This window comes from Neofelis nebulosa, chromosome 6 (assembly GCF_028018385.1).
Source record: "Neofelis nebulosa isolate mNeoNeb1 chromosome 6, mNeoNeb1.pri, whole genome shotgun sequence".
Lineage (NCBI taxonomy): Eukaryota > Metazoa > Chordata > Mammalia > Carnivora > Felidae > Neofelis > Neofelis nebulosa.
This window is the reverse complement of record NC_080787.1, coordinates 38,803,901-38,823,381: the sequence shown is the minus strand read 5'-3', so window position 1 is coordinate 38,823,381 and position 19,481 is coordinate 38,803,901. Positions and strand designations below refer to the sequence as shown.

The 19,481-nt window shown below is 49.3% G+C and overlaps 1 protein-coding gene across 3 annotated transcripts in view; it reads left to right on the top strand.

Annotated features, from left to right (window-relative positions):
- The window catches only part of CPNE5 (copine 5), a 95,056-nt gene that overhangs the window by 23,634 nt on the left and 51,941 nt on the right, over positions 1–19,481 (top strand). For all 3 annotated transcript variants that reach the window (XM_058733744.1, XM_058733743.1, XM_058733742.1), the window contains exon 4: positions 18,233–18,336. In XM_058733744.1, coding sequence (XP_058589727.1) covers positions 18,233–18,336 — 104 coding nt within the window. The remainder of the gene's footprint in view (positions 1–18,232; positions 18,337–19,481) is intronic.

The following is a 19,481-nucleotide window of genomic DNA, read 5'->3' as shown; positions in this document are numbered from 1 at the left end:
ACTTCTCAGCCTGGAGTTAGAGCCTCTCCCACTCGGACTACCCTAAAAAATGGCTGTAAGAGAGGAACTGCCACTGAGGAAGCCCCTGCCGTGTGCTCTGCTGGCTCACCTCTAATGCTGCAACCACCCGTGAGGAGATCCTATCGGCCCACGTCCCTGATGGGAAACTGAGGCTGGAAAAGTTGAAGTGGCTCGTGCAAGGCCACTCTGTTAATCGGTGGAGGCTTGGGATTCAAATGTGCTGTGAAGCCACCTAACCCCGGATATCTGTCCGCAGCTGTCAGGCCTTTGGGGCAGGTGCCAGCAGCCTCCCACGGTCAGAGGTGGGTGCAGGCACAGCTCTGCTTCCACACAACCTCGACACCGGAGCCTACGCAACCATGAAAGCAGGACTCGGGCTGATTTCTGCCACATGCACCAGCATGCTAAGGGGAACCATATGGATTTGCAGTTTGAAAATCTGAAAAGAAAAAAAAAAAAAAAGTTGGCAATTTCATATAGTCTAATGGTTACATGAGACTCTAATCTAATATTAGCATGCGGCCCCCTGTTCACCTGCTTGTCCTTATAAGCTCAGTGAGGTTCCAGGACCTGCTTTTGCCTGAAAGGTTCACTGGAGGCAGGCGGAGAGACGACGCTCCAGCACTGGTGAGGGTCGGGCAGCCTCCGCTGGCAGGCGAGCCCGGACGGCGTCAGAAGCCCAGGCCCACCCCCAAGGCGTGAGGTCCCGGCCGTGCGGCACTGCAAACCATTCATGTGTCTCTCCACACCTTCCCGTTGGCTCTGAAAAATGACTGCCAACTTCCCTTTGTTAATAGGGGTCCTCTGGTGCCTGGGAGATCCTGTATCTGAGGTGAGGCCTCCTAGTTAGGGCTTCTCAAATGTAACCTCCACTCCTGGGATGGATGAAACGCACTCAAAAAAAATAATTTCACGGGCACGTGGGTGGCTCAGTCAGTTAAGCATCTGGCTTTGGCTCAGGCCATGATCTCATGGTTCGTGAGTTCGAGCCCCACATCGGACTCTCTGCTGTCAGCACAGAGCCTGCTTGGGATCCTCTGTCCACCTGTCTCTGTCCCTCCTTGGCTCGCTTTCTCTCTCTCTCTCTCTCTCTCTCTCTCAAAATAAATACGTTAATTTAAAAACTTAAAAAAAAATTTAGGGGCGCCTGGGTGGCTCAGCCAGTTAAGCGTCCAACTCTTGGTTTTGGCTCAGGTCATAATCTCGTGGTCGTGAGATCCAGCCCCACGTTGGGCTTTGGGCTGGGCGCAGAGCCTGTTTAATAAGTCTCTCTCCTTCTCCCTCTCCCCTCCCCTGCTTGGGGAGTACTCTCTCCCAAAAAATAATAACAATTTTAAATAACATATTATTGACAGGAGAACAAAAGCCAAGCTGTTTGACTCCAAGCTTTTCCCACCCTACCTCACAGCATGTTACCCGCCTTCTTCCATAGCTCCGTCCCTCCTCTTGCATCCAGACATTCAGAGCACCCTCCCCACCCACCCCCACCCCCAGTCTGGTGTACTTCCCACCCTCCTGCTGTTCCTCCAAAGGAAATCCTCCAGCCACGCCCATGCCTTTATGCAACTCTGGTCCACCTTTGGCTCTCTCTGAGCTCCCCAGGCACCCCTATCCCAGCAGCCAAGATTGCACCCCAGCAACTCTGATTGTTTAAAGTACTCAAAGAATCAGCCAAGATGTATGGAAAATCTGCTATGTCACAGCAGGCCTCCTTTAAGAAGTGCCTGGCGTGTGCCCAGCATCACATCTTATACTTGTCCTTAATCCTTATAATGACTCTGCAGGCAGGTACAGATTATCTCCAGACTTCAAAGAGGTGACAGAACTTAGCCCAGGTGACGTGGCTAGGAAACCAGGGCTCTGTCCCTGCGGAACCACAGAGGAAGATGGTGTCATGGGCAGTTCTTGGGTTTGTGTCAGGACCTTGGTACTTAGAGCTGTGTGGCCTTGTCCTAGACGCTTATTCTCTTTGGGCCTCAGTTTTCTTAACTGTGAGATGGACAATTTACTCGTTGGATTATCTAAGGATTAGAGAGAACATGAAGTAAGCTGGAGGAGTCACATGGGCCCTTGGTCAAAGGTAGCTCTTGTTATAGTATCACTGATGGGCTCTGGGTGTCAGGCAATGTACCAGGCAGTTTAGGTGCTTTATCTCAAGTAACCCATTCTATAGATAGCAGTGGGGAGGCCAAGAGAAGGGAAATGACTCGAGTAAGGGACTGTGATATCATCCAGGGCGCAAAGCAGTAGCTGGGAGGTTCCTGCCCTCAGAGACCGTTTACGGAGCTGGGGAGACCAGACAGACGTGGAAGGACTTAAAAGCCTTGTGTTCTTCATCTCGATGGGAGCATTGGAACAGATCCTCTCAGAGGCCCCAAGTTCCAGACCACAACTAGGCCAGGATCCACCCAAGTAGTTTGGGCGTGAGTTCTCAGTGCTTCACAGCAGGGAGAGATCCAGGAGGGCTGGGAAGGCTTCTAGGGGGAGGTGGCACCAGACCTGGGACTGAAAGATAGTGGAAAGAAGAAAGAGCATTCCAGGAAGGGGGTTTGCCTTTAGCAAAGCCTGGTGGGAATGTCCCGTGTGTTTGTGAACTAGCCTTGGTCTGGCTGTGGCCCAGGCTGTGTTAGAGAGAGGTGAGAGATGAGCTGAGGAAGGGAGGGCAGTGCCCCATTGGGAACCCTGTTGGGAGTACAAGGTCTGATCGGTTTCCAAAGAGTCAGCAGTCAGTGAACAACCATTTATTGATTGAGCACCTACTATATGCCACACACTGGTCCAGGCACATGGTGGAGAAGAAGACAGGCAGAGTCCTTACTCTGGAGAGGCTTAGTGTAATCAGCAAAGAAACTGGACAATTTCAGGTATTGATTGATAAGTGCTGTGAAAAAGATAAAACAGCATAATGAGAGAGTGACCAGGGAGGAGGGGACTGCTTTTGTTAGGGGGCCAAGGGAGTCCTTTCTGGTGACTTGAATCGAGTGCTAAGTGTTGCCATGCATAAGTCTGGGAGGGAGTGTTCTAGGTAGGGGGTACAGCAGGTGCAAAGGCCCTGAGGTAGGAACAAACTCACTGCACTCAAAGGACAAAAAGAAGGCCAGTATAGTTTGAGTGCTGTGAACAATGAAGACAGTGGGCGGTATGGTTGCAGAGGTCTACAGGGGCAAGTCCTATAGGGCTTTATAGGCCATGTAGGAGTTCAGACACTGCTCTGAGTGTGAGGGGAAGCTCTTTGAGGGTTTTGAGCAGGATAGTGATGCAGCCCCATTTATGTTTCAGAAAGACAGCTCTGGCCACTGTGTGCAGAGCAGATTGTGGGGGAAAGGACAGAGACAGGAAGACAGTTTTCAGTCTTGTGGAGTACAGGGATGAGACGGGAGTGGGCAAGGGCAGTGGGGATCCAGTTTGTCCGATGGTCAAGAGTTTAAATGTGAAATGAAATGACCCTTTGCCACCACGCTGTGAGCCCAATTTGGGATGTCTGATGACCAGCGTGGGACCTGGTCCCAGTCACATGACATAGACCTTTATCAAAAGATTTAAAGTAATGAATGGTCATTATTACTGCTAAGCCCTAAAGCAGGAGACAAGCCTCTCTAGGAGCTGGACTCCAAGGCAAGCATGGGGTTGGCTTTCTGGACTCACCCGTTTTTTGCTTTGTTTTTGTTTTGTTTTAATGTTTTAATTTATTTTTTAGTGCAAGCAAGGGAGGGGCAGAGAGAGAGGGAGACAGAGGATCCAAAGCAGGCTCTGCACTGACAGCAGAGAGCCCAATGTGGGGCTCGAACTCACGAACCATGAGATCATGACCTGAGCCAAAGTTGGACACTTAACTGAATGAGTCACCCAGGTGCCCCGGACTCATTTTTGCAGAGAGGAGTCTGCCTCTGCAAAGAAAGGTCCCTCTTGAGCCTCGGGTCCCGTGGGCAACCTTTAATGGCCTTTGCTCTTGCCACGCAGCTGAATTTTCAGGGCCCTCACTTGCCATCAGTGGGAGCAGGCAGTCTGGGACGAAAACCTGCCTTTGGGGACTAGATGGGTCATGGGCACTGCTCACTGTCTCAGGGTTAGGGCTTTAGAACCTGCCTTGGCACAGCAAGGTACTGTCACCATGTCCCTTAAAATCCTGATTCTGTCACTTCCCTGAAAGTCTCTGAGTTTTAGTTTTTTCCATCAGTAAATGGGATCCTGATGCCTGCTGGTTGGGTTGTGGTGTGGACGTAATGACTGAATCGCTCATCACAGTCCCTGGCTGCGCTCAATACTTGTAAATATTGTTATGCAATACTGTTAGACAAAGCTGGGTGGAGGGTCTGCCCTCTGTCCTGCTGCTCCCTCAGTAGGAGGGCGAATGACATTCCTGTGGCCTGTGCGGTTTCTACATCAGCAGCACCCCGTTATCCCCCTTGGCCCTCAGCACACCCCAGATGAGGGGGCAGAGGCACAGAGGGGTCCCCGTTTCGCCCAGTGACTCAGCCAGAGAGTGGTGGAGCTGAGGTGTGAGGTGGTCTTCTGAGTCCTCCCATCTGGCCAGGCCTCTGTCAGAGTGGGCTTTTCGAACTTCAGGGTTTGATGTGAATTTGTGCGTGGCTCCTGCCTCCCCTTCCCCTGCTCAGCCAGAGACGTTTTGTTAGTTCCGTGTAATACGGTAGACAGGAGCCCAAGATTTCACTTGAAGAGAGTTTGCTTTCTAACTCTGGGGGTTGCTAAACCCTGAGGTTCTAGTCCGGATCTTTTGGCGGCCGAGAAACCTATTTACTCTTCAGTGTCAGTGTCCCGGTGCATTTTACAGTTGTGGCGGAACTGTTGAGAGTGTGGGCTCCGAAGTCAGGGTGACTGGGTCCAAATCCGGGCCACCACCTTCCCAGCTGGGGCTCTTAGGCAAGTGCCTCGGTGCACAAGCCTGCTGTGAGGATGAAAGGAGCTAATTCATGTAAAGCGCCTGGCAAGAGAAAATGCTCAATAACGGCTCCTTAGAAGTCCTGAAGGGAGGAACCCCTGCTTCACCTGGGGGAAAGAACCATTGATGGTATCATTGTAGACACCCTGATGCCATTTGGCAGGAGCTATAGGGTGCTCTAGGGGACAGGTGCCTTTAGGGCGGGGCTTGCTGAGGGCCCTCCCCCCACAGGCTGCAGCCAGACCCAGGGCTTCCTGCCCAGGCAAGACCAGGGCGCAGGCTGGTGGAGAGTGTTTTGCCAGCAGCTTGGCAGCTAGGCTCATTGGTAAAAGGGCCATTCCCTCCAGGAACTGGGACTTTTTAACAGATTATCTGGAACAGTGGCTAATTAGGAACTAAGCCTTTTGTCAGGAAGTCTTTCATTATGAGCTTGGCCGATGCTGGTGTCTGGGGCCAGAGAGGGAAACTTCTCCGTCCAGGCCTGGGCAACGGGGAAGGCCTTTGGAGCCTCGGGTCTCCTCGCTCACCTCTGCCCTTCCACACCCAGAGGCCTTAACAGAACAGGAAGTGATCTGGAAGGCCATCAGGCCACAGAAGTTTCACCCTGTAGTTTAGGCAAGCCCCTTCCTCTCTTGGGGCCTGGTTTTCCTCAAGAGGGTGGCCACAGAATCCTGGACTCCTCCAGTGAGGGAACCTCAGAGAGCTTTCCAGACTGAAGATGATGTGGGCCTGGCATGGAACCAGGTCCTTTGTGCTCCTGCTGGAAACCCAGGCCCTCCTTCCTCGTGCCCAGACCTCAGGCCATTCTTTTCTCCAGCCCCGGGCACCCGCTCGGGCCCCATTCCCAGCACCGAGCACACCCCTTTTTCCGATTTCTATTTGAGTCAGAGAGCTTTCTGGCCTCTAATTTTAATCCCGGTGAACATGATTCATGAGGGGCCGGGGCTGGGCTCTGCCACAGGGCTTTTAGAATCCCCAATTAAGGAGCCATCAATTATATATGAAAATTATAGGGGAGCTCCGACTGGGAAAGGGTGGGCAGCTTCGAGGTGGAGAGCCGTCTGTCAGCTCTGGCCTCCTTCTGTCCCGGCCAGCACAGCCACCGGGGGCTTTGCAGCTGGGGGGAGGTCTCCGGAGCTCCATCCAGCTGTAATTTGTAAAAAGGCAAGAGCTGCTTAAATCCGGGGCTGTGAAGATTGTTCAGGCTTGCAGAACCACCCACTCATTACTGAGGCAGGGGACCGCGGTAAACATCATGGGACACAGTGGCTCCATCACTCCTGGGAGCCCTGGTCCTCCCTCTCCTCTCCACCGCTGGGTGCCTCTGGGAGGTCCTTCTGGCCTCCTGGAGCCCCGTTCTCTCGTCTGTAAAATGGGGGTGACAATCATAATGTCTCCATGGGGTCAGTGGGGGGGGGGAGTTAAATGAGATCACGGAAGTGATTTGAAGATGAGGAGTCACGATACAAAGCAAGAGGAGGAGGAGGATTTGATGGGAGGAAGACCTGAGAGAAACCTGAGAGAGGAGGCGTTGACAGGCTTCTTGGAGGACAGGGCACTGCTCCAGGCTGGAGCTGACCTGACCTGGGCTCTGGTCACAGCCTTTTGCCTCATTAGCTGTGTGACCTCTGTCAGAGCACACCGCCCGCTTCTCTGCCTGTCTTTTCTCATTGGTTGAGAGGATTTGGTTCCTTCCAGCTCTAAAATCTTCAGCTTCCAGGTCAACTTGTTTATCAACAAATGTTTATGGAAATCATAGGAGGGACCAGGAGTATGCGGGTGGGGGGTGGGGTGTAGTCTCTGGGAGTTGGAAGTGTGGGTAGGAGGTGAGCAGAAGAATAGGTCGGGGACACTCACCTGGGCCATGTGACCTAGAGCCCCCCAACCCACAGGAAGAGTCAACAAGGTGGAAGAGAGAGCAAGCATTAAAGGACTCAAGGAAAATAAGAGGAGTCAAGGCTGGATAGGACACAGTCCAAGCCCCATTCACAGTATTAACCTCTTATTGGTTAGTGACTATATCAATTCCTTATTTAAAAAAAAAAAAAAAATTTTTTTTTTTAACGTTTATTTATTTTTGGGACAGAGAGAGACAGAGCATGAACGGGGGAGGGTCAGAGAGAGAGGGAGAGACAGAATCCGAAACAGGCTCCGGGCTCCGAGCGGTCAGCCCAGAGCCCGACGCGGGGCTCGAACTCACGGACCGCGGGATCACGACCTGAGCCGAAGTCGGACGCTCAACCGACTGAGCCACCCAGGCGCCCCTATCAATTCCTTATTGATTTGGAGCACAGACTGCCGGGGTTCGAGTCCTGTGTCTCCTACCCACCAGTTGTACGACCTTGGGCATCTGTAAGATGGAGATAATAGTAAGGGAGACAAAATGTGGAAAACACCTAGCGCCCGACTGACTTTAGGGCTACGTGAGGGTTATTGTCAGTACTGAAGGTCAACTGTGCTGCAGACCTTCTAGGTAAGGCTTCATGCACATTCCCTTCTGTCCTTCCCTTGGAGAAGGAATGAGTTGCTGTCTTAGCAGTGGGGAAATGCACCCTCTGAGGGGCGATTCTAGGTAGTCTCCTGTAAATAATAAGAAACAGAACTCTGGCCAGTGGGGGTCCTAAACCCATGGCCTGGCTACCTCTGTACGCCACCATGGCTCCATAGCCCTGGCCCCCAGTGCCCCCCAACCATGGGCATTTGCAGGGGCTTGCAGGTGGTTTGTGAGGGAGGAGGGGATCAGACTTTAGAAATCTAGAAGCAACAGAGAAAAGAGCCTCTTCCCAGGCTGCCTTGCTTTGTACCTCCTAGCTTGGTAGTCCGTGTGTCTGAGCAGGGTTAGTGAGGGTCAAGAACTCTCCTCCCCTCCCCACCCTCACTAAGCAGCCTCCTAGCCTGAGGGGTCCTTCTGCCGTGCCTTCCCAGCCAGCGGCAGGAGAGCGAATTTTCTTCTCCAGGCCCGGGTCTCTAAGCAAACCTTCCTCGTTCTACTGCCTTTTTTTTTTTCTAGCAAAGGCCTTGGCATTTAAGTTTGTGGGATGCCCACGGGGAGGCCAGAGCCTAGAACTTAACAGAGTAGCTGCTGGGTAAGAGCAAAGGGGCAGCCCTGCATTTCTCCCTCAGCCTTGCCCGCGTGTGGAACATGTCTGGAGAGAAACCGCTCAGAGCCCGGGCCTCTCGGGCGTGGAAGGTGAGGAGGCAGTGTTAGCAGTTAGGGCTGGCAACAGCTCAGAGAAGAGGCTGAGTTCAGAGACTCGGGAGGTACACACTTCCTGGGTGACTGGGCCAGGCTTCGGGATTTAGGAAGGACCAGAGTGTGGAATCACTAATTTACAGAGCTCATTTTATGTCCCAGGCTGCCTTCTAAGTACATTACATAAACCATATCGTGTAAGCCTCCGACAGCCCTGCAATGTGTGGCTAAGTTGTCATTTTGCAGAAGAGTAAACCAAAACACAGTGGGGCAAAGGGATTTCTTCTAGGTCACACAGCCACTGAGGAGCAAAGCCAGATTTGGACCCAGGAAGCCTGGCTCCAGACTCTGCTCTATTTACTTCGCTTATTTGCTGCCTCACTTCCTGCCATGTGTGGGAAACCCTAAGATCTGTCTTCAAAGGTAGAATCAGAGGTTCTTAAAGCCTTCTGAAGACATGCTTTCCCTTTAGGAAACTAATGAAAACCACAGCTCCTCTACCCAGAAAACGCAGACATGTACAGACAGACATTTGCTTTCAATTTCAGGGTGTCACAAACCCACTTAGAGCTGACTAAAAGCCTCAAACTGTGTCTCTAATCTGGTAGGTGTTCTTCCCCACCTGGGCCTCATTCTGGCAACTGTGCGGATGGGGCCAGGATGGCCACTTTCTGCCAAGTGGAGGAGGCTGGGGTGGGAGCCCCGATCCCCGAGAGTTCCCACGGGGGTCCTTAGGTGGGACCGCAGTGCTGAGCCCCTGCATCCCAGAAGGCTGTCATCCCAGCTGCATGGGTGGGAGTCGCGTCCTTTGTTGGTGACATGAGTGTTAACACAGTGTTTCAGCAGAAGGAATGGGGTGGGGACTTGGTTTATGTTCAGTTGAGTTGGAAATTGTATGTGTATGAAGGTGTTTGTGAGAGAGAGACTAGATCAGTCAGGGCAGCAGCAGGAGAGAGAGTTTACTCGGTTCGTTGAACTCAAGAGAGAGAGGTAATGGATTTCTTTCAAAGGTATGGGTGAGGTTGAGGAAACCCATAAGGGTAGGGCAGCTCCCAGGGCCCAGCCACAGCAGAAAGCTGTTCTCACCGCAGGCTTGAGGGGTAGTGAGAGGAGATTGAGCGGCAGATCATGGTTGGGGGGTGGGGGGTGAGGTGGGGAGCAGCCCCTCCCAGAACTGTGGTGCAGAGGCTGGGCCAGAGTGGGAAGAAATAACCCCATGTCTCTCTCCACCTATGTCCCATCTGCTAGGGCCTCCCATTGGCCAAACCCAACTGAAAGCCACAGGGCAAGGGAACCAGGGCAATGGGCTTCAAAAGGGAAAGGATCCCCTGGAGTGTAGAGCAGGACAGAGAAGGAGCTGGGTGGGGTGGGGTGGGGTCGGGTGGGGGCAGCAGGGAATAAGCCGCCAAATCAGTCCACGCCTAACTGCCAGCCCTATGCCCCCCTGGAGGTCAGGAGGCCCAGGTCTTGACAGAAGATCACCCCCTCCTGGCCTCATAGCTGGCTGCAGAACGGAAAGACCTTACTTGCCTGACCGGGGTTCTCAATCCCAGCCTCGCAGTGGCCCTTGCAGTTTGCTGGGACAGCTGCCCACCCGCCCCCGTAACTCTCAACTTCTGTGTGTAGCAGAGCCCCGGGGAGCCATTTAATTTAGTTCTCAAAGAAGGTTTAAGTCTGCCTTCCCTTTGAGGGTCTCACTGGAACTGATGATATGTAATTAATGCTGCTTAATTGATATTCTTGGGGCTTAGTCATAGAGGTTTTAGGAGCCCTTGGGAGCATCTTTTGTGGCATGTCAGGAGCTTTTCCCGCTGGGTTTTGTTGCCAGGGACAAGAAGTGAGCTTTTCAGAGGGCGAATACCCTAATTTCCAGGTTTCTTACTTGTTTGTACTTTCTCTTTCTTTCTCCCTTACTGGGAGACTATTCCAGGCTTTGGGGCCCACGGAGGTCCCCCTCACCTTTCTTTCAGATTGCTCAGCCCCTTCCCCAGTTTCACACCGTGCCCTACCCAGTCCACACTTGCCCTTGTCTCATGGGGAACAGTTCTCCAAGACCCTCTGCATGAGAATCACTTGGTAAAACCAAGATTTCGAGGTTTGCCTTCAGCTTTGTTCATCAGAGAAATCCCATGTCCACTGGTGTTTGGGGGCCTGTGCCCCAGGTTGTGAGCAATGTGAGATACTGCCTGCCATCTGCAGAGCCTGGAGTGTAGACAGAGGAGTTCAGAATGGACCGAGGGAGGGACAGGGAGCTGGAAGAGTGTTCAGGGCTGGGTTGGCTCTGATTATGGTTGGCGAGGGGTTAACCCATTCTCCCCTTCTCCCCCAAGCAGGATTTGCCATATGTCATTCAGACTGTATGCTTTGGGGCACCTGGGTGGCTTAGTCAGTTAAGCGTCCGACTTCGGTTCACGGTTCGTGGGTTCAAGCCCCATATCGGCCTCTGTGCTGACAGCTTGGAGCCTGGAGCCTGCTTTGGATTCTGTGTCTCCCTCCCTCTTTCTCTGCCCCTCCCCCACGCTTGCTCGTGCTGTCTCTCTCTCTCTCTCTCTCAAAAATGAATAAACATTTTTAAAAAGTTAAAAAAAAAAAAAAAAAAGACTATATGCTTTCATGTGGTTCCCACTGCTCGGTGCTAATACCTCATCTGTCCAAGTCCCTTGTGGCTTGGAAACAGTAATTCTGTGTGGAAGGAAATACAACCAAATTGAATTTTTTTTATACATCAGTTAGGTTGTTTCCTAGTGTCATTAATAGGTGTGTAAATTGGGCCTGACAGAGACCTGGTTGCTTCTTGGATGTTCAAAACCCAAGTTTTCCCTTTTTTCCCCCCTTTGTTATTAGCCAAAGTAATGAAGGCTATAAAACATCTTTAGTAAATCCCTGGGTTGTAGATTTCACAGTTGTTTGTGACTGGCATATGTTAATTACCCCTGTGTGCTGGAAATTCATCACTGCCCAGCCTGGCTCTCTTGCCCCCTCTCCTGTGCTAGGAAATCTCGGGGGTCCTTGGAGTCCTGCTCCAAGTCCTGTTTCCGGGGGAACTCCATTTTCTTCTCTGGCAGAGATCACTCTCCAGGGAATTCCCCTCGAGTGAAGCTTCAAGTGCCATTTTCAAAGCAGCGCCTGTCATCTTCCCTAATGGGTGTTTTCCTTGCATCTCTGCGGAGAGTCGGGTGAGGAGAGAGACCGCACCAAGGCTTGTTCCTTCTGGACTGGGGTTCGTCTAAAATTCAGCCAGAGGGATTTTTTTTTTACCGTGTTTGGGAGAGCAGTACATTGAGGAGGTGGCAGAGCCCTTTCTGAAAGGAGGATTCTCTCACACCTGGGTGTGAGAGAAATTTTCCTTTTGTCTGAAGACTAGAGGTATTAACAATTAGAAAGAGCACAAGAGGAAAATGCAGCAGTTCTCTTGGAACGAGGATTATACATTGTAAGATGGTTATTGAATTTTAGGGGATGCAGCAGGAGCCCAGTCTTACTCACCTCTGTGCCCTCGCCATTGCCTTGCACACAGTGGGGATTTTATAAATACTTGTGAAGTAAACCTCATCTTTATTTGGTTTTCATCGTACTTGAGGAGGCCTGTTAGATGTTAGATGAAGTAAAAATATAATGGGTTTTGGATTAGACATACCTGCGTTTAGGTCCCAGGTCTGCCTAGCTGTGTGATCTTGGGCAAGGTACTTAACCTCTCTGATTCTCTCACTTGCAAAATGGGTAGTAACTGATGGGGGTTTTTATGAGAACTGAATGAGATAACGATCCACTTGATCTGTTGAGCATTCAGAAGGGGCTCAGTCAAGGTTAGTTTTCTTCCTTCCTCCATCAGTGGTTCTGAACTCCAACTGCACTTTAGAATCACCTAGGAAACTGAAAAAAAACAGTTGTTTAGGCCCCACCCATTGAGATCGGGTTTCATAGGTCTGTGTGGGGGGCTTTGAGCTTTTTAAAAAAGCTCCTGTTAAAGGATACATTTTTTAAAAAGGTAAAAGCATGACTCCCATGCAAATATAAAATGAACACATGGTAAAGATTTATTTAACTTGTTAATTAAATGAGGGAACCAGTAAGATGTTACAACTGGTTCAGATGACTCAAACAACACACCTACTGTTGACCCTGAACAACACAAGTTTGAACTTTGCTGATCCACTTATATGCAAATTTTTTTCAATAAATACAGTATAGTACTATAAATGTATTTTCTTTTCCTTATGACTTTCTTTTTTTTGTTAAAAATTTTTTTTTAACGTTTATTTATTTTTGAGACAGAGAGAGACAGAACATGAATGGGGGAGGGTCAGAGAGAGGGAGACACAGAATCTGAAACAGGCTCCAGGCTCTGAGCTGTCAGCACAGAGCCCGACGCGGGGCTCGAACTCACGGACCGCGAGATCATGAGTTGGCCGCTTAACCGACTGAGCCACCCAGGTGCCCCTCCTTATGACTTTCTTAATAACATTTTTTTTCTCTAGCTTGCTTTATTGTAAGAATACAGTGTGTAATATATATAACATAACAAAATATGTGTTAATCAACTCTTTTTTGTTATCAGTAAGGCTTCTGGTCAATAGTAGGCTATTAACCACTGGGTGTTGTATGGAAACCAATTTGACAATAAATTTCATATATTGAAAAAATAAATAAATAAATAAATAAAATACATCAAAAAAAATAGTAGGCTATTAAGTTTTGGGGGAGTCAAAAGTTATATGTGGATTTTTGACTGTGTGTGGAGGTCAGCTCCCCTAACTCCGTTGTTCAAGGGTCAGCTGTATACAGGCAATCGGGAATGCTGAAATTAATTTATAAACAGATGCAAAATTGGTCAGTATCCACAGGATAATAATCAAATAATTATATTCCACTGAAAAAAAATTATTTACATTTCTACACATAAGAAAAATTTGTAAAAAAAAAAAAACAAGCAGGGGGTATGGGTGGCTCAGTCAGTTAAGCATCCAACTACTTTTTTTCTTTTCAAATTTTTATTTAAGTTCTAGTTAGTTAACATACAGTGCAATATTGGTTTAAGGAGTAGCATTCAGTCATTTATCACTTACAACACCCAGCACTCATCACAAATGCCCTCCTTACTACCCATTACCCATATGAATTTTTTTTTAACGTTTTATTTATTTTTGAGACAGGGAGAGACAGAGCATGAACAGGGGAGGGTCAGAGAGAGGGAGACACAGAATCTGAAACAGGCTCCAGGCTCTGAGCTGTCAGCACAGAGCCCGACGTGGGGCTCAAACTCACAGACTGCGAGATCACGACCTGAGCCGAAGTCGGCTGCTTAACCGACTGAGCCACCCAGGCGCCCCCCCATTACCCATATAGCCCATCCCCCACTCACCTCCCTCCGTCAATTCTCAGTTTGTTCTCTATCTTCAGCAGTCTCTCATGGTTTGTTTCCCTTTCTCTTTTTCCCCCCTCCCATATGTTCATCTGTTTTGTTTCTTAAATTCCACATAGTAGTGAAATCATATGGTATTTGTCTTTCTCTGACTAATTTCGCTTAGCATAATACCCACTAGCTCCATCCACGTGGCTGCAAATGGCAAGATTTCATCCTTTTTGATGAATAATATTCCGTCATACATATATATATATATATATATATATATATATATGCTTTCCTTATCTATTGGTAGATAGATATTCCATCCTTTATGATATATGTGTGTATATATATATATACGTATACACACACACACACACACACACACACACATACATACCATACCTTCTTTATCTATTCATCAGTCAGTGGACATTTGGGCTCTATCCCTAGTTTGGCTATTGTTGATATTGCTGCTATAAACATTGGGGTACATGTACCCCTTCAAATCTGTTTTTCTTTTTATATCCTTTGGATAAATACTTAGTGGTGAAGTTGCTGGATGGTAGGGTAGTTCTATTTTTAACTTTTTGAGGAACCTCCATACTGTTGTCTAGAGTGGCCACACCAGTTTGCATTCCTGCCAAAAATGCAAGACGGTTCCTCTTTCTCTGCATCCTCGCCAACACCTGTTGTTTCTTGTGTTGTTAATATTAGTTATTCTGACTGATACGAGGTGGTATCTCATAGTGGCTTTAGTTTGTATTTCCCTGATAATGAGTGATGTCGAACATCTTTTCATGTGTCTGTTTGCCATCTGGATGTCTTGTTTTTGGAAAAGTGTCTATTCCTGTCTTCTGCCTATTTCTTAACTGGATTATTTGTTTTTTGGGTGTTGACTTTGATAGATTCATTATAGATTTTGGATGCTAACCCTTTATCAGCTATGTCATTTGCAAATATCTTCTCCTATTCTGTAGGCCGCCTCTTAGTTTTGTTGATTATTTCCTTTACTGTGCAGAAGTTTTTTTTTATCTTGATGAGGTCCCAGTAGTTCATTTTTGCTTCTGTTTCCTTTGCCCCCGGAGACGTGTCTAGGAAGAAGTTGCTCCAGCCAAGGTCAAGGAGGTCGTTACCTGTGTTCTTCTGTAGGATTTTGATGGTTTCCTGTCATTTAGGTCTTTCATCCATTTTGAATTTATTTTTGTGTCTGGTGTAAGAAAGGGGTCCGGTCTCATTCTTTGGCATGTCGCTGTCCAGTTTTCCCAACACCATTTGTTGAAGAGACTGTCATTTTTCCATCAGATATTCTTTCTTGGTTTGTCAAAGATTAGTCGACCATAGAGTTGTGGGAAGCGTCCAACTCTTGATCTCAGCTCAGGTCTTGATCTCAGGGTCATGAGTTCACGGGCTTCACTCTGGGCTAGAAGCCTACTTGAAAAAGAAAAAAAAGAATCCTTTGCACTCTGCTTCCTTCCAGCAGTTTACAGAGTTGTAAAATAGCTCAACAATAATGAAAGGTGCAGATCTCTATGAAGTCCGATACCTGGACCAGTATGTGAAGCAGGACACCCAGTAATCTGCTTTTTTGTAGATTTCACTATCCTTCACACCTCCATGGTGCTTCTGGTGTGCAGGCAGGGGACTGTCGTAGACGTTTGTATGTAGCTCTGTTAGCGCTGTTGTCACATGGTGTTGTAGTTGTCCCACCTGTGATAGAGAAGTCCTTAAGTGAAGGGTTCATGCTCCCTTAGTAGCTCAGCACCCAGCACACTGTCCGGCCTATGAAAAGTGCTTAAAAACTGTTGAATCAGTAATTGACTTAGATGATACCCCCAAGAAGTAAGGAGACTGGAGCTTTGAAAAGCTCCGATGAAGTCCCACAATTAGCTTGTGATAAGGTTGGGACTGAAACCCGCTCATCCATTCCCTCACTCAACCTTCCTTCCTTCCACAATTCCTGAGTACCTACTGTGTACCAGTCGCTGGGAGCAGTTATGAGTCTTTGCCCTCCCAAGGGATTTCATGTGTAGCACAATGTGGCTTAGAGAGCATGGGACGGAATGCCTAGCTTGTGACTTGACCTCAGCGATGACTAGTTGTGAAACCCTGGACAAAAGGCTTAGCTTTTCTGTGCTTGTGTTTTCCCATCTATAAAATGGGGAAGCCTACCATAAAAGGACTAAATAAGGTAAAACGGTGCAAAATATTTAACTCAGTTCCTGGGGCTGTTAATCATCTGCGACTATGAGCCTGTGACTGTGTTAGACAACGTCAGGTCCTGGGCTGCAAAGATGAGGAGAGCTTGGATCCTCCGCTGTTCGAGAAGCTCAATCTAGTAGGGTAGAAACAGCCTCAGTAGATCATTATCAGGGGACATGGTAAGTGCAGCAAGAGGGGTGTGAAGGGAATTATGGGAGCACAGGGGAGGGCTTGGGAGTTGGAGAACAGGACTTCCCGGGAGCCGAGTCTTCAAACATTAGGAATGTTCGCACTTAGTGGACCCACTAGGAGGCTGCTGTGGAAGTTGAGGTAAGAAAATGGTAAGCCCAGACCAAGACCACAACAGAGGAAACGAAGACAGAGGGATAGGAGAGAGACTTAGCAGGTGGACTTGACAGGGAATGAGGGCAAGAAGGTTCCAAATCTAGTGCTCTCAGCTGAACCCACACTGCCTTAGATGGGGGTTCTCTTTGCAGCTTTCTAACTTAATTCAGGGCAGAAGTGAGTGCTGGGGTAGATCCTACATAACGGGGCCTTGCCCACCTCACGGGAGAGGGGCCCAGGTACTGGCATTATTCTGGATTGCAGAGCCCCATTAAGGAGGACTAGTATTCAGGATTAATTTTTTATTTTGGCAGTTACTACCCAATTTGAAAAAACATGTTTATGTATTCAGAAATATTAGCGACTGGGGCACCTGGGTAGCTCAGTCGGTTAAGCGTCCGACTTCGGCTCAGGTCGTGATCTCACGGTTCGTGAGTTCGAGCCCTAAGTCAGGCTTTGTGCTGACAGCTCAGAGCCTGGAGCCTGCTTCAGATTCTGTGTCTCCCTCTCTCTCTGCCCATCCCCCACCCTCATTCTGTGTCTTGCTCTCAAAATAAACATTAAAAATTTTTTTAAAAAAAGAAATATTAGCAACTTATTTAAAATATTTATTGTGCACCTGTCTGTCTTGTTCACTTTGTGGAATATCCCGCCTTCCCTTCAGGAAGGATATAGTACAGTGCTTTTATGCTTTATCTTTTAGTCCCACGTCGCTTTTGTGAAACAAAATCTCACCAGAAATGTCCAGTGTGTTGAACAGACGTAAGAGTGAGCTGTTTTGATGGAACAGATGGCCTGGAACTATGTCCACACTGCCTTCCTCCATTCTGCAGGGAGACTCCAAGGAGCTCAGGGCCCTGTGTACAAAGGTCTAGCCCAGTGGTTGTCAAAGGGAGGTCCCCGCACCAGCAGCACAGTTTGAGAGATGCAGAGTCTCAGGCCTCACCCTAAATCTATTGAATCAAAACCTCTGGGAGTGAGACCTACAATCCATCCTTTAACAAACCCTCCAAGTGATCTGATGCCCAGAAATGGGAGTGACTTGCCTTATGTCATTTGGGGAGTTCAGGGGGATTCAATTGTTGAGTGCCTAATGTGTGTAAAGTTGTAGAGTGTATGCTGTAGGGGATACCAAGAGTTACATCAATGCATTAGTTATCTGTTGCCGTGTAACAAATTAGCCCAGAGTTTCGCAACTTCAATAACAGGGTCATGAATCTGGGTGCAGCTTTGTGGGTTCCTTTACCTCAGGGTCTCTCACAAGGCTACAGTCAAGGTGTGGGCCAGGGCCTCGGTCATCTCAAGATTCTGCTGGGGCAGGGTCCACTTCTAAGTTCACTCAGTCGCTGTTGGTAAGATTCAGATCCTTACAGGTGGGTGGGCTGACAGCCTGGTTCCTCACTGGCTGTTGGCCTAAGGTTGCCCTCAATTCCTTGCCACACGGGCCTCTCCAAAGGGCAGCTGGCTTCCTCAAAGTGAGCAAGCAAATGAGAGCGAGAGAGGGGGTGCCCAAGACAGAAGTCATAGTTGTTTGTAACATTTTGGGAGTGGCTTGTGCTCCATTCTGTTCATGAAATGAGTCGTGAAGTCTAGCCCACCCTGAAGAGGAGGGGATTATTCAAGGGCAGGAGGTGGGGGATCTTCCAAGATACCACCATCCCTTCTTCTGCCCTTTCGTTTACAATTGTGGCATCAGATACGTACACGCCTAACTGTGGAATCGGTCAGAGAAGGACCGTGGTCATAGGGGTGAGCACAAGTTCAGTGGTGGTTCAGAGAAAAGTAAAAGTCTCTGAGAGGAAGAATCAGGAAGGCTTCTTGGAGGACGCAGCATTATCAAAGGACCTTGAAGAAATGGAGGATATGCCTCTGGCACAAAGGGGAAGCCCAGGTGGAGGACAGAGCATAGGCAAAGGCAGTGAGGTGGGGAAGTGAAGGGCCCGCTCAGGTGTCCAGGTATCAAAACCTTACAACTTGGGTGGAGCCTGGCTAGAGGTAAGGAGAATAAAGCTGACAGTGGAGATTGGACCCATAGGGTGGATGGTTTCCATTGTTAGAGATGGAAGAGGTCTCACCCTTGCTGGGGGGTGGGGATGGGGGCCATGAGGTGGGATAGGCATGGCTTCCATTACTGCTGGGGCCAGGACTGAGGGGCTCTGAGCTCAGTGCTCTCCCCTGCCCCACCAGCCTGGCCCTGAGGTCCATGCCCCGTTTTCTCTTGCAGTTCGGACGCACTGAAGTCATTGACAACACACTCAATCCTGACTTTGTGCGCAAATTCATCGTGGATTACTTCTTTGAGGAGAAGCAGAACCTCCGTTTTGACTTGTAAGTGAAAGATGGTGCTGAGGCTGGGGCTTGGGGAGGAACCACTGACGGGAGGTGGGACTGTAGGACCCGGGTTGGTAGCAGCTCCTCTTATCAGAGAAGGGGAGGGGCCGATGATAGTAGAGGGAGCTCAGGGTTGGCCTGGAATAAAAGTGACGATTAGCTGAAGTCTAGCCCCGCCTCCATCAGGAGATGGAAAAGAGGTGAGGAGAGAGAACAGAGGCTCCCCACCGTTTGTCTCAGCTACGTGGGGGGCCCTGAACAAGCCCTGACTCTAGGGGCCAGTTGAGGAAAGCTCTTGGGGGCAAGCTCTAACTCCACCTCCAGAGAGCCTTTTTCTCCCCAGCTGCCAGGGCGGTCCCCATTGACCACTCCCTCTGTCAGAGCTTGTTTGAGGAGAGGGTACCCCCCAGTCTCCCCTCCTGCAGAGGTAACCTGGCTGATGGGGCTCAGAGCATGTGCATGTGTCTCACAAAGGAGCCGAGTGCCCCTCTGCTGAGGTTAAAGATGATGACAGGAGGAACATTGTTTTGTTGTTTTTCCAAGGCGTGGGGTGGTTAGAAAGGACCGTGTCGCAGAGAATTGTGGACAGGGTGGACAGAAAGGGGGTTGGGGGCTTGAAGGAGCAAAGGAAAAAAAAATACAGTGGAAGGAAATGACTTTTCAGGGACTGATGGAGGGCTTGCAGCCCATTGTCGAGAAGTCACCATTTGGGGACATTTTGGAGAGAGAAGGTGCTTGGGGTAGGGGGAGCACGAGAATGAGTGCCCTCAGCAGAAGGCATCTGGGCCTGGATGGCCTGGTGACTGGAGAAGAGGGCTGCAGGTATGGCTCCGGATAAAGGGAGGTACCCAGCTGCAGGGAAGAGGTGAAGGTGTTGAATGCATCCCTCGTTCTTGAGTGACAAGACCCAAGGTCAGGCTGGGCCCCCCTGAGCAAGGTGACGCAGTCGGGGAAGGTCAAAGGCCAGGTCCTGAGCTCGTTTCAAGGGCAGCCGAGCCTCAGCTGGGAAGATGGGAGAACAGGCAGCGAAGGGCAAGGTGGCCCAGTCACCTGTGAACCAGCCAGGGCTGCAGAGCAAGTTTGTTTTCCTTTTTCAGTCTTTAAGGAGGTGTGACATGTATATAAGAGTCCATTCCATGATG